The 13,261-nt window shown below is 50.2% G+C and overlaps 1 protein-coding gene across 2 annotated transcripts in view; it reads left to right on the top strand.

Annotated features, from left to right (window-relative positions):
* Window positions 1-13,261, top strand: part of ANKFY1 (ankyrin repeat and FYVE domain containing 1) — a 76,950-nt gene that overhangs the window by 54,703 nt on the left and 8,986 nt on the right. For both annotated transcript variants that reach the window (XM_070061246.2, XM_070061248.2), the window contains 9 exons: window positions 2,060-2,157; window positions 5,393-5,621; window positions 6,628-6,726; window positions 6,977-7,130; window positions 8,452-8,620; window positions 9,346-9,464; window positions 10,119-10,275; window positions 11,206-11,406; window positions 12,202-12,378. In XM_070061246.2, coding sequence (XP_069917347.1) covers window positions 2,060-2,157; window positions 5,393-5,621; window positions 6,628-6,726; window positions 6,977-7,130; window positions 8,452-8,620; window positions 9,346-9,464; window positions 10,119-10,275; window positions 11,206-11,406; window positions 12,202-12,378 — 1,403 coding nt within the window. The remainder of the gene's footprint in view (window positions 1-2,059; window positions 2,158-5,392; window positions 5,622-6,627; window positions 6,727-6,976; window positions 7,131-8,451; window positions 8,621-9,345; window positions 9,465-10,118; window positions 10,276-11,205; window positions 11,407-12,201; window positions 12,379-13,261) is intronic.

Genomic DNA, 13,261 nt, shown 5'->3' with positions numbered 1-13,261 from the left:
CACTTGCATGTGGGATGCCTGCCCCGCTGAGTAAATGTTCTTACCAAAACTTTAGAAAGGCAGTGGCACACTACTACATGAATTATTCAGTACTTTTTTTTTTTTTTTTTTTTTTTTTTTTTTTTTTTTTTTTTTTTTTTTTTTTTTGGTGACAGGCAGCGTTAGACAGTGAGAGAGAGAGACAGAGAGAAAGGTCTTCCTTCCGTTGGGTCACCCCCCAAATGGCCACTATGGCTAGCGCACTGCGCCGATCCAAAGCCAGGAGCCAGGTGCTTCTCCTGGTCTCCCATGGGGTGCAGGGCCCAGGGACTTGGGCCATCCTCCACTGCCCTCCCTGGCCACAGCAGAGAGCTGGACTGGAAGAGGAGCAACCAGGACAGAACCGGTGCCCCAGCTGGGACTAGAACTCGGAGTGCCGGCACCACAGGCGGAAGATTAGCCTAGTGAGCTATGGCGTCAGCAAGTACTTAATTTTAAACAAGCATCTTGATTGTATTTTTTTAAAATCATGTGCTTCAGGGGTCAGGGTTGTACAGCAGGTTAAAACACTGCCTGCAGTGCCGGCATCCCATATGCATGCTGCTTCATGTCCCAGGTGCTCCACTTCTGATCCAGCTCCCTGCAGTGGAAGATGGCCAGAATACTTGGGCCCCTGTTACCCATGTGGGAGATCCAGATGGAGTTATAGCCTCCTGGCTTGGGTCTGGCCCAGCCCTAGCTGTTGCAACCATTTGGGAAGTGATCCTGCAGGTGGAAGTTCTCTTTCTCTCTCTCTTTCCTTCTCTCTGTCTCTCTACCTTTCAAATAAATAATAATGTTTCAAAAATTAAAAAATAAAAGTTCATCAAGTGATAACTTCTTTAAGGTTAGTTGCAGTGTGGAATCTGAAATCATGTTAGTGATTGATCTGCTTGGATATTAAAATTTGTCATTGTTTAGGGACTTTTCCATTTCCCTTGCTTATCTCCATCAATTTTATGTTACTTTCTTTTAGTTTGGGTTGTTAACTACATACAGACTTGGAATTGTTCATTGTTTCCAGTCAGTTTATTCCATTTTTCATTTTACATGTAACACCCTTGGTCCTTGGTCCACTGGTTCTTGCCAGCTCAGTCGTGTTTAGTGATCACAGGTTGTTTCTGTTCTGTTGGGAGAACAAGAACAACTGAAGCCCGTGCACACTGGAATGGCTACGTGACGATGGAGCTCTGGATGCAGCCTCTGGACCGCACTGACCGTCAGCTAGGAGGGAGCACAGAGGGAAACAGGGTGTAAACAGCGCACCCCATTTCCTCAGCTTGTTTTTAGTCCTGGTGTTTAATTTGTTTGGGTTTCCACATTGTGTAGCCACAGAACATGAGATTTTATATTCATTTTTGAAAATGGGTTTCAAAAGACTGAGAAACATGGTTCCAGGGCTAAAGCCATTTTAAGAGAAGAGAGAAAAAGATAGTATTTTTCTTTCCAAGATTTTCATTTAGACAAGGTGACAGCAGGAAGCACAATGTTTCTAAGCTGAGAACAAATGTGTTTAGAGTCCTTGGGATAAAAGTGAGCTCTGTAGGGGTCATTTTCAGTAGAACTCAACTTACAAGTGTCTTGAAAATGTTCCTCTGGCCCAGTGGTTCTCAGCAAGGGACAGCTCTCCCCACCCCAGGACATTTGGCAGCATCTGTCGACATTCTGATTGTCACAAGTTCAGTGGGCAAAATGAGGTGTGCGGTCAAACATATAGCGTGCAGGACAGACTGCCGCAGCAGAACTATCCCACCATCCATACTGCAGTAGCAGCCCTCCTTTGCTGCTGTCTTGCTCTCTCCCTACCCCAGCAAGGAGGCATAACTCTGGTGCTGACTGGTGGCCAGTGGCTCTTCGAACCCAGGTCTTCCCCAGTTGCTTTGTCCATGGACAGACAGGCTGGTGTGGACTGAAATGATAGTGGTCATCCGGTCATCTGGGGTGGGCTTCTGTAGTCAGATGGTGGGAGGGGCAGGTGTTGTGTAATGTGGAACTTGATTTTCATGCACATAGAAGAATGAATTTGCCTGTTTTCCTCTAGGAAATTGTTTGCTACAGCGGGCAGCTGGAGCAGGAAATGAGGCTGCAGCTCTTTTCCTGGCAACTAATGGTGCCCATGTCAACCACAGAAACAAGTGGGTAAGTACGACAGGGCAGCTGTGGGAAGTAGTTTTGGTCTAGGAAGAAATGAGAGCAGTGACTATGTAGGGAAAGAATGGAATGGATTCTTTTGTTTGTTTGTTTCAATTTTTGTCACACCATGTATGTATGTATGTATGTATTTATTTGAAATATTTATTTATTTATTTGAAAGAGTTACACAGAGAGAGGAGAGGCAGAGAGAGAGAGGTCTTCCATCCACTGGGTCACTCCCCAGATGGCTGCAACAACTGGAGCTGCGCTGATCCGAAGCCAGGAGCCAGGAGCTTCTTCCGGGTCAACCGCGTGGAGGGGCCCAAGGACTTGGGCCATATTCCACTGCTTTCCCAGGCCATAGCAGAGAGCTGGATGGGAAGTGGGGCAGCCGGGACTAGAACAGTGCCCATATGGGATGCTGGCGCTTCAAGACAGGGCGTTAACCCACTGCACCACAACGCCGGCCCCCTTGTGTGTATTTAAAACCAGAGTGAGACATTGTTTTGTGTGCCTGAAATACGGATTGATCAGTTCATTCAGCAGCCGTTTCCTAAGTGCTTGTCCGTCGGGCCTGTGACTGCATACTGTGCTCTCTACTCTGACAGAGATTAGCACACGTCTGTGGAAACCTGCCATCACAGGGCCCTGATTCTCCGTGACACCGTGCGTTGCTGAGGTTTTCCTTTGTGGATGCTCATTACGTGTATCACAGCTACAAGGGAGACTGTAGATGTTACCGTCAAAAGTGTGGGGAGGGAGGGTAGGCTGAGAAATATCATTATGCTCTTAAATCTGTATATATGAGCCACATGAAATTAGCTCACCTTATATAGATAAAAAAGAAATTTAAAAGGTGTGGCCTTGACATTGGCTGTGACTGGTTTACCAGCTATCCCATTTCCTCGCTGTGTCCTTCTGCAAGTCCTTACCTTTCTGAGCTTCAGTCCCCTCATCTGTAACATGAGGCTAATACTGATTTCATGAGGTACGCTTACGATGAAAATAAACAATAATGTCAGTGCTTATTCGCATAGTGTTTGGGACATTTGCTACTAAGTGACAGTGATTTGCAGGTTCTTTATTTTCAGATAGGGAGGATGTTCTTATCTGAAAGATCACTGATTTTTTTTTTTTTATAATGACCTTGTGCTAGAGGCTTAAGGGCATGACCCCCTTTTAGTTGTCACTGTGGATCTAGAGGCAACAGTGCTGTTAGGATTGAAGAGCCCTCTTTTTCATTTAGAAATCACTCTGAGAGGTCAGGAGGCTCCTGACAGTGGAGCCGCTCCCTGGACGGTGGTGGGCAGGGCACCTGACGACAAGGGTGGTGTCTGGGATACCCCGCAATGTCTTGGAGAAGGCAGTGCCATCCTCCTCCACCGTTAAATCCACTCGTCTGTCTCCTACGTGGTCTACTGTCCAGCTAGAACCGTGGGCTGCTTCCTTTCTGGGGGCTCTACGTCTTATCCCTCTCACATTCTCAGTAACTTTGTTCCACAGTTGTATGTGTCTTTCTCTTTCTCATTAATTTTTCCCATTATGCATTTGATAGTATAGAGACGTGCTCTGCTGTCTCCCGAGTTTAAAAAATCCTCCCTAGAGTTCACATTATCCGTCAGCTGGTGTTGCTTGTTTGTTGCTACTATACCCTTCATAGCAAAGCAAGGTGCAACTTGAGCTGTAGACGTGCAGGGTAAACATGACATGAAAGCAGCTGAGAGCAGTGCTGGGGAAGGGCCAGAAATGTGGTATAAGACGTTTGGACTTGATCCTGTTGGAAGAAAAGATCCACGGAGGGCTTTGGAGCTGGAGACCTGGGCTTGTTGCCACTGGTAGAAGCCGTGGACAGGGCGCCGGATTCTGTCCCGGTTGCTCCTCTTCCTGTCCAGCTCTCTGCTGTGGCCCGGGAGTGCAGTGGAGGATGGCCCAAGTCCTTGGGCCCTGCACCCCATGGGAGACCAGGAGAAGCACCTGGCTCCTGCCTTCGGATCAGCGCGGTGTGCCGGCTGCAGCACGCCAGCCGTGGTGGCCATTGGAGGGTGAACCAATGGCAAAAGGAAGACCTTTCTCTCTGTCTCTCTCTCTCACTGTCCACTCTGCCAGTCAAAAAAAAAAAAAAAAAAAAAAAAAAAAAGCCGTGGTGTAGAGAAGCACACCCAGTGAGAGAGAGTGTAGGAAGAAGCCCTAAGCAGGAGGATGAACTTGAGAGGGCTCTCACCATGAGAGGATGCAGCCCTGCTAGGGGAGGATGTGGTGTGGATGGAAGACTGCGTGTTGGGGTCGAGGAATGAAAGCACTGTTCTCTCATAGTGGCAGGTCCCTCAGGTAGTGAGTGTTTGCCGCTGGAAAATGAAGAGGCAGCAGTAAAAACATGTTAGTGACATGGGTGTTAGGGGACACCTGCATTTTATATCAGTGCATGGGTTCAAGTCCCAGCTCCTCTGCCTCCTGTCCAGTTCCCTGCTAATGCACCTGGGAAGCAGCAGATGGTGGTTCAAGTACTTGAGTTCCTGGCTCCTGGCTTTGGCTTGGCTCAGCCCTGGCTGTTACAGGCATTTAGGGAGTGAGCAAGTGGATGCAAGATACCTCTCCCTCTATCTCTGTCACTCTGCTTTTCAAATAAATGTCTTTTTCTGTTTTTGTTTTTTAAGATTTATTTATTTCAAAGTCAGAGATCAAAGGACAAAGAGAGAGAGATCTTCCATCTGCTGGCTCTCTCCCTCAAACGTCTGCAGTGGCTGGGACAGGGCCAGGCTGCAGCCCAGAGCCAGGAGCTTCTTTTGGATCTCCCATGTGGGTGCAGGGGCCCGTGCAGTTGGGCCATCCTCCACTGCTTTCCCAGGCCATTAGCAGAGAGCTGGATTGAAAGTGGAGTAGCTGGGATTTGACCCAGTGCCCATATGTCTTTTTTTGAGAAGTTAGTAATACGGAGAAACCTAGCTGACAAAGTTAAAGTGGTTCGCTCTGGGAAAGGAGAATTGTTTCTTAAGAAAAAGGAACTAAGATCTTGCTGTTTTTCACAGTAAGAGCTGTTGACTTCCAGTGATAATGATGTATAACTTTGTTAAGAGCAAGATACAGACCAGTATGTTCAGTTTGCTTCCATGTGTTTGGAAACTCATTTTGTGTATATGTGTGTACCTACATACATAAACATACATGTGCATAGACATTTGAGTGTTTGAAAAGAGATCTGCTAGCCCAGCGTGCTCAGATGTGGGCCATCTTTTCCACTCAGGGAGAAACCCCACTGCACACAGCGTGTCGACACGGCCTGGCCAACCTCACTGCAGAGCTCCTGCAGCAAGGAGCCAACCCAAACCTGCAGACGGAGGAGGCCGTACCCTTGCCAAAGGAGGCTGCGTCCCTGGCTGGCTCCGCAGACAGTGTCTCTCTGCAGACGCCGCTGCACATGGCAATTGCCTATAACCATCCGGATGTGGTATCCGTCATCCTGGAGCAGAAAGGTAGGTGGCCGGACATACTGCTCCTCAGTCTGACCCGTGACAGTGCTTTGGGGTAGTTAATTATAGAGTTGATGTTTATTTATTCAAGAGACAATTACAATCAGAGAGCTCCCATTTGCTGGCTTACTCTTGAATTGTTCCAGCTGTGGGGGCTGGGCCAGGCTGAAGCTGGCAGCCAGAACCCAGTCTAGCTCTTCTGTGTGAGTGGCAAGAACCCAATTACTTGAGCTATCAGCACTGCCTCCCAGGGTCTGCCTTAGCAGGAATCAGTCAGGAGGAGCCAGAACTGCCTGTGGATTCCAGACACTCTAGATATGGGACGTCAGTGTCTTAACTGGCACCTTAACCACTAGACAAAATGCCTACCCTTACGCTTGAGCTGTATATAGCCAATTTCTTACACTACCCACAATTCCCCCCGTGCCCCCAAAAAATCTTTCAGTTCCAGCCAGAGAAGCATGTGATCGGGCTCTTCCTACCGTGTTTTCCTGCATAGATGAGGCTTGCCCATTTCACCTGTTAGGTTGAGGTGTTACAACCTTTGACTCTGCTCTCATATTTTGGCTGCAATAGCTGGTGCTGGGCCAGGCCAAAGCCAGGAGCCTCTTTCAGGTCTCCCATGTGGGTGCAGGGCCCAAGCACCTGGGCCATCCTCCACTGCCTTCCTAGGTACACTAACAGGGAACTGGATCAGAAGTGGAGCAGCCATGACTCAACCACTGCCCACATGGGATGCCAGTGCTGTTGCTGACGTCAGCTTAATCTGCTGCGCCTCAGTGCTGACCCCAGAGTCAGTGTTTTAAAAAAATTGTCCCTCTAAGCCTTGTTCTAGAAATATCAGATTTGGGCTTCAACTTCTTATAAGGTTTGTCTGATCTCTTTGTAGCAATGATCGCATTATAGGCAGTTGACTTGAAATTGTGTTTGTTCTTATTCTTTGAATGCTTTAAGTATGATCCATGGAATGGTAAAATCAAGTGTCCCTTTTTCTTTTGAAAAAATGTAGCCAATGCCCTTCACGCCACCAACAACTTGCAAATTATTCCGGACTTCAGCCTCAAGGATTCCCGAGACCAGACTGTGCTGGGCTTGGCATTGTGGACTGGTAAGTTTGGCCCAAAGGCTGTTGATGTCTACAGTCAGACAGATCTCAGCAGAGCAGGCAGAGGGTGAGCCAGCAGGAATGAGGGCAGGAGGGGTGGGGCTAATCATCTGGTTGTGAAATAAGTTTTGTGTTTGGGTCTGGCCTGTGCTGTCCAGGTTTTGAGGATTGGAAGGATCTGGCTGTGGTAGTAAGGTATTGAGCACGTGCGAGGGGCTGAGCATGTGTTCACCAGGCCTTGTGTGTTTCCCAGGCATGCACACGATTGCAGCCCAGCTGCTGGGCTCCGGGGCTTCCATCAATGACAGCATGTCCAGTGGGCAGACCTTGCTGCACATGGCCATCCAGCGGCAGGACAGCAAAAGCGCACTCTTTCTCCTGGAGCATCAGGCAGATATAAACATCAGGTAGGTTGAGCCAGCACCGTGCGCTGTAACACCAGATTACATCCAAATCCAGTGGTTGCAAAGTGTAGCCTTCCTGCAGCAAATAGTTTTATTCCCCAATAAATAAAAGAATAGGTGTCAGCTCTGTGGTGCAGTGGGTTGACTCGTCACTTGTGATGCTGGCATCCCCTCCTGAAGCGCTGCTTTGAGTCCTGGCTGCTGCATTTCTAATCCGGCTCCCTGCTGGTGCCCCTGAGAAAGCAGCAGAAGATGGCCAAGTGTTAGGACCCCTGCTGTGGGAGACCCAGATGCAGCTCTAGGTTCTTGGCTTCAGCCTGGACCGGACCAGCCCAGTTATTTTAGCCAGCTAAGGAGTAACCAGTGGATGGCAGATCTTTCTCTAGTGTGTGTGTGCGTGTGCTCCATCACCTACCTTTCGAAAAAATAAACTTTTTAAAATCAGTTAAAGGGAGACAGTGACTGCAAACGCACAGATGCACTGTGGGAACTGCAGACTCAGTAACCTGTGGGCTGGAGAAGGGCCTGTGTTTTGCTCTTGTACGGCCTCTCAGGACCAGTGCAGAGTATTGCAGAAAGTTCAGTGCAGTCAATTTTTTGGTGGGAATTTCACTCACAGTGAAGAACATCCCAGCAAATAAGCTCCCAGAAAGACTTGAGGGTAGAAAAAGATACAGAATTAAATATTTTTAAAATGTATTATTTAATGAAAGGCAGAAAGATACCTTCCATCTGCTAGTTCAGTCCCCAGTTGCACTAAACAGCCAGGGCTGCGAGAGTTTGAAGCTGGGAGCCAGGAGCTCGATGTGGGTCTCCCACTTGGGTAGCATTGGCCACCGCCTGCTGCCTCCCGTGGTGTGCATTAGGAAGCTGGAATTAGAAACAGAGGTGGAACTGTAACCCAGGCACTCCAGTATGAGATGCAGGCATCTGAAGTAGTATCTTAACTGCTGAACCAAATGCCTGGCCCCCAGAATTAAATTTTTATTGTGATTATATTTTCAAAGGAACTTGTCATTAGCTCCGAGCAAGCTGGAGTGAGTGAGGGAAGGAACTATTGGTGAGTGGGTGGTTGGGGTGGTATTTTATTAATGCAGCTGTGTTCCTGTTAGAGTGCAGCAGGCGGGGATGTTGGTTCATTCTCTTCTGGGGCCAGTCGGCAGGCATGGCTATATTTTCTAAGGTGACAAAAGGGACAGATGCTGTCGACACATGTAATTTCCATGAGAAAAATACTAATAACCATGAGTCAGGTATACAGAAGGGACATGATGTAGCTGGGCTCCAGCTACAAACCTTGGTTTTGCTGGGTATGTCCTAACAGGACCCAGGATGGGGAGACAGCCCTTCAGCTGGCCATCAGAAATCAGCTTCCACTCGTGGTCGACGCCATATGTACCCGAGGAGCCGACATGTCTGTGCCAGACGAGAAGGGGAACCCTCCGCTGTGGCTGGCGCTGGCAAATAACCTGGAGGACATTGCCTCCACTCTGGTGAGACAAGCACGGGACAGCCTCTGCTACACGCAGGGATATTTTGTGTCAGAGATGGGTTTGCTGCCCAGCCAGCAATCACCGGAGCAGGAGCTTTGCCACGTGACAGATTGGGTCAAGGACGAGCATTGGAAAAGTTGCGTTCAAGAAGCTTGGTCTTGGCCAGCACTTAATTTTAGCATGTCTTTACTGAGAACACGCCCTAGAAGGTAGAGAGCAGGGCCACTTCCTCAGGGGTCTTCTCCTGGGGGATCACTTGACATGGGCTGCCCTCCCCGCCAGCACAGAGGTGAATTCCCCAACCTCAGGCTTGCACCTCTGTTCAGGAGGCCCCCTGGAAGTCCTCTCTCAGCTCTCTGAAGAGCCTGCCGTGGAACGCTGCAGCGTTTTGCACGTGGAGATCTTCCCCCGTTGTCACCAGGGTCCCAGGTGTATGTGTTACTGTGTGGACTAGAACGCGGCTCTGGAGGCACAGATTCAACACACTCACATTTCTCAAACCCGTCCCACAGGACCTGCTGCAAGAACTTACACACAGCAGATTTTACATACGGGGTCTGTAAACTAATGAACAGTACCGATTTGAAGTCATTATCAGTTCATCATCAACCACATCTTGAAAGGGAGAGCTAATGTTGTACCTAGAGCTCAGACTTGGTTCAAAAACAAAAACAGAATCCACCTGTGCTTGGCCGTGTTTGTGAGTAGCATGTGTTCCTCTGCAGGTCAGACACGGCTGTGACGCCACGTGCTGGGGTCCGGGACCCAGTGGTTGCCTTCAGACGCTCCTGCACCGAGCCATCGATGAAAACAACGAGGCCACTGCCTGCTTTCTGATTCGCAGGTGCGAGCAGCCCAAGTGTCTCTTGAAATTTTCTTATTCATCTTATTGCAAACTGACCCTTGTTTGATCTACTTCCAGCCTTGATGTGCTTATACCTGGCTTTTTCATAATTCGGACTCTCTTGGGGTCACTGTTGTGTCATGTCCAGTCAGCAAGGCCCAGACTCACTTGTGAGGGGAGGCACACAGCCCTGAACTAGACTTCAAGTTGATCATCTTCCCTGGGCACCTGCACGGGCTCCTGTAGTCACTGAGAGCGGTTCACACTGCAGCCGGGAGGCCGGGCCAGAGGAGACCAGATGCCCTTACGGGACCCCACCCGGGTACACGAGCAGCAGCAGGCAGGGAGCCCCTCAAAGAAAGCGGGATTTGTGGGAAGTAAGGGTAAACAGGAAGACTTTACCTCAGTGTCTTCAAGCTTGAAATCAGTGCAAATCTCCTAGGAACTTTTAACAATTCTGACACCCAGTTTGCACCCAAGATGAGTGGCAGAAGAAGCTGTGGCTGTGGGACCCAGATTCCAGTATTTGAAGCCAGGACCAAGAATAGCAGCCCTAGCAGCAGCCCCTTGTTAGCTCGGATGAGGCTGATGCTTTGCAGTCAGCAGCATTGTCCAGGCGGAAGCACGGCCGTCTGTTCATTCCGTTCTTTTCAGTGGCTGTGACGTGAATAGCCCCAGACAGCCAGGTGCTAGTGGAGAAGGAGAAGAGGAGGCGCGAGATGGGCAAACCCCCTTGCATTTGGCAGCCTCTTGGGGGCTGGAAGAGACGGTGCAGTGCCTCCTGGAGTTTGGTGCCAATGTCAATGCACAGGTACGTATTTTATCTTTTCCAGGGAGGAAATTGGTAACCCCAGAGTTAGGGAAGTCTCTATGGCATGGACCTTAGCGTCTCTGGTCGCAGGCCTCTGCTGTACTGTGAATGGGGGCTTTGATACAGGAGGTGAAGTAACTTCCTGAGTCACTGGCCTTCACTGTGATTGTAATGTTTTCAGATTGATTTCTTCTCTCTGCTTTTGTCCTTGCTACAGCATGAAGAAGATTCATTGTTTCTGGTGCTTAATTTTTTTTTTTTTTTTGATTAATTAAACGACAGAGCAACAGAGAGAGAGAAGAAAAGACAGAGATATTTCATCCGCTGGTTCACACCCAGATGGCCTCAACAGCCAGGTGTGGGCCAGTCCGATGCCAGGAGCCTGGAACCCCATCAGGGTCTCCGATGTGGGTGGAGGGGCCCAAGCATGTGGGCCAGCTTCCACTGCTTTCCCAGGCATAGTATTAGGAAGCTGGCCCTCTGATACGGAGTGCTGACATTACAAGTGGCAGCTTAACCCACTGCACCCCAACACCGGCCCCTTACCTATTTTTCTTTAGGATTTCCATTAGGAGTTGGTTTAGTCCCACACTGAGTACCTTGTTTAGGAAAATGTTCCAGTAACTCAGTTTTTGCCCCGTGAGTTATGTTCCTTGATGCTTTTCAGTGTCCTGGTCTGCGCAGGTTTCTGTGTGATGGGAGTGTCTGAGCCGGAGCTGAGAGGCAGTGCAGGTCCTGCGGGCTGCCAGCACGGCGCGGTGACGAGGGGCTTCCAGTCTCCCCTGTGTCTGGCCATGTCAGAAACGTTTCGAGTGCAGGGTGGCGGTGTGGATTCTCATAACAGAGATTGACTTAAAGAGTACCCCCTTTATATTTTTCCTAAAGTTCATCTTTCAGTTGGACGCTGAACTCTCTGGCTTGTCCCTGTAGGATGCAGAAGGAAGGACGCCTGTCCACGTGGCCATCAGCAACCAGCACGGCGTCATCATTCAGCTGTTGATTTCTCATCCTGACATCCACTTGAACGTCCGAGACAGACAGGGGCTGACCCCTTTCGCCTGTGCCATGACGTACAAGAACAACAAGGCCGCCGAGGCCATTCTCAAACGAGAGTCTGGGGCCGCTGAGCAGGTGAGGGCTGACGCCTCACATCCTTCGCAGCAGACCCCGTCACGTGGAGCCTGAGCCGATGTCACCGGCTGCACGTCCTCCTGTCCCAAGCGGTCTGTTTCGAAATTGCGCTCCCCTTTCCTGAAATTCGGCCTCTCCGGACTCCTGACTGCCCTGCCTGTGGGCCAGTCCCTGGAGGATGAGGCACTTAGGAGAGCGGGGAGGCTGCCAGGCTTGGTGGTAGGAGCTCTGGGGCTGGACCGCCTGAGTCTGTGCTTTGGTTTTGCTTGGTTCGTTAGTTGCTGTAGGCATGAATGTCTGAAAGATTGCAATTGAACGCAGGTAGCTGTGTTGTGGGGTTGGGGCAACTTGCAGGTGTTTTTGGGAGGGCGGTTGCTCAGCTCAGCAGGCCCTGTGGTCCTTGTCCTTTACCGTCCCTCTCCAGCTGCTGAATCCCATGGGGCCTGGCTGTGGGCTGTCTGCGGGGGCCAGGTAGACTGCAGGTAGTGTCCACCTCTGCCTGCTCCCGAGCAGCCAGGCCCAGGCGGGGCCTTTGTCTCCCTGTCTTCTTGTGGCTCTCCACTTCGGGTTCCCTCTGCAGGACGATGCCAGGCATCGGGTCGGCCAGGAGCACCCTCCCCGACCACACAGACGTGGTGGCGCTCACAGAGTGGGTCTGTTGTATGTGTGCGAGGGGGCGACAGCTTCAGGGCGTCTACATCCTGACCTCCGCACTGGTCTCCGTGGCTTACAGGCGCCAGGAGGCGTGACCCAGCAGGAGCCCACTCGTGTTTTGGTTCCCACTTCTTGCCTTAGGTCGACAACAAGGGCCGGAATTTCCTTCACGTGGCGGTTCAGAACTCGGACATTGAGAGTGTCCTGTTCCTGATCAGTGTCCAGGCGAACGTGAATTCCAGAGTGCAGGATGCTTCCAAGTTGACCCCTTTACACCTGGCTGTCCAGGCGGGCTCAGAGATTATTGTCCGCAATTTGGTGAGTGACACCAGTATGGTCCCATGTTGCATGTGAACAGATGCCTCGGGCAACTTGTGTGGACCTTCGTGCCACAGGTGTTCTGCCAGGTGCTAGGGAGTTAGGCCAGAGCACTCAGGACACATGTGTCAGCAGTGGCGTGTCTTAGGTGCCGAGCAGGCCCAGCTGGAGTCGGGCCAGGGCAGGTGGGAGACACAGGGAGCGGCGACCTCCTCCTGTCGTCTGCCTTCTTGCAGTCAGGCACTCAGCCGGCACTCCAAGTGAGCTGTCTCCTGATTCTCAGCACCACAGACAGGTCTAGGACATTTTTTCAAAGGTTTTTAAATGAATTTATCTGAATGTCGGAGTAACAGAGAGGGAGACAGAGGCAGACAGATCTTCGATCTGCCTGGCCGAGCCCCCTGCCCATTGCATCCATTCGGGGAGTGAGCCAGCAGATAGAAGATTCCTCCCCTCCCTCCACAATGCCCCGTCTCCTCGCTCTGTAACTCTGCCTTTCAGACTAATAAATAAATCTTTAAAAACAACAAGAAGTGGATGATGAACTTGAAATGCTATGTGAAAAGACAAGATATTGTTTAAAAATTCTCTTGCCTGCAGTCTGTAGCTCTTTGTGTTCTTTAAAAAAATAATATGAAACAGTACATGCCCATTGTGGACAAACTTAGGGCACAGAGCGGTGCCGCCCTCTCACCCCTGACTGTCCTCACGTGTGCCCTGGTGACAGAGCATCTGGGTACGCTCAGGCCAGCTAAGATGGCTGTCACTGCCAGTGTCATCCTGGGACCACTGTCACGGTCGTGGCCCACTGTTGACTGAAACACTGATAGGAAGCACACAACTGTTAGGTTTTTAAACATCTTTGAAACCCGTGTCTGCTTCT

Source organism: Oryctolagus cuniculus, chromosome 17, assembly GCF_051225735.1.
Source record: "Oryctolagus cuniculus isolate XC-2025 breed Fujian yellow rabbit chromosome 17, ASM5122573v1, whole genome shotgun sequence".
NCBI lineage: Eukaryota > Metazoa > Chordata > Mammalia > Lagomorpha > Leporidae > Oryctolagus > Oryctolagus cuniculus.
The sequence above is the reverse complement of the archived record's forward strand: the minus strand, read 5'-3'. Positions and strand labels throughout refer to the sequence as shown.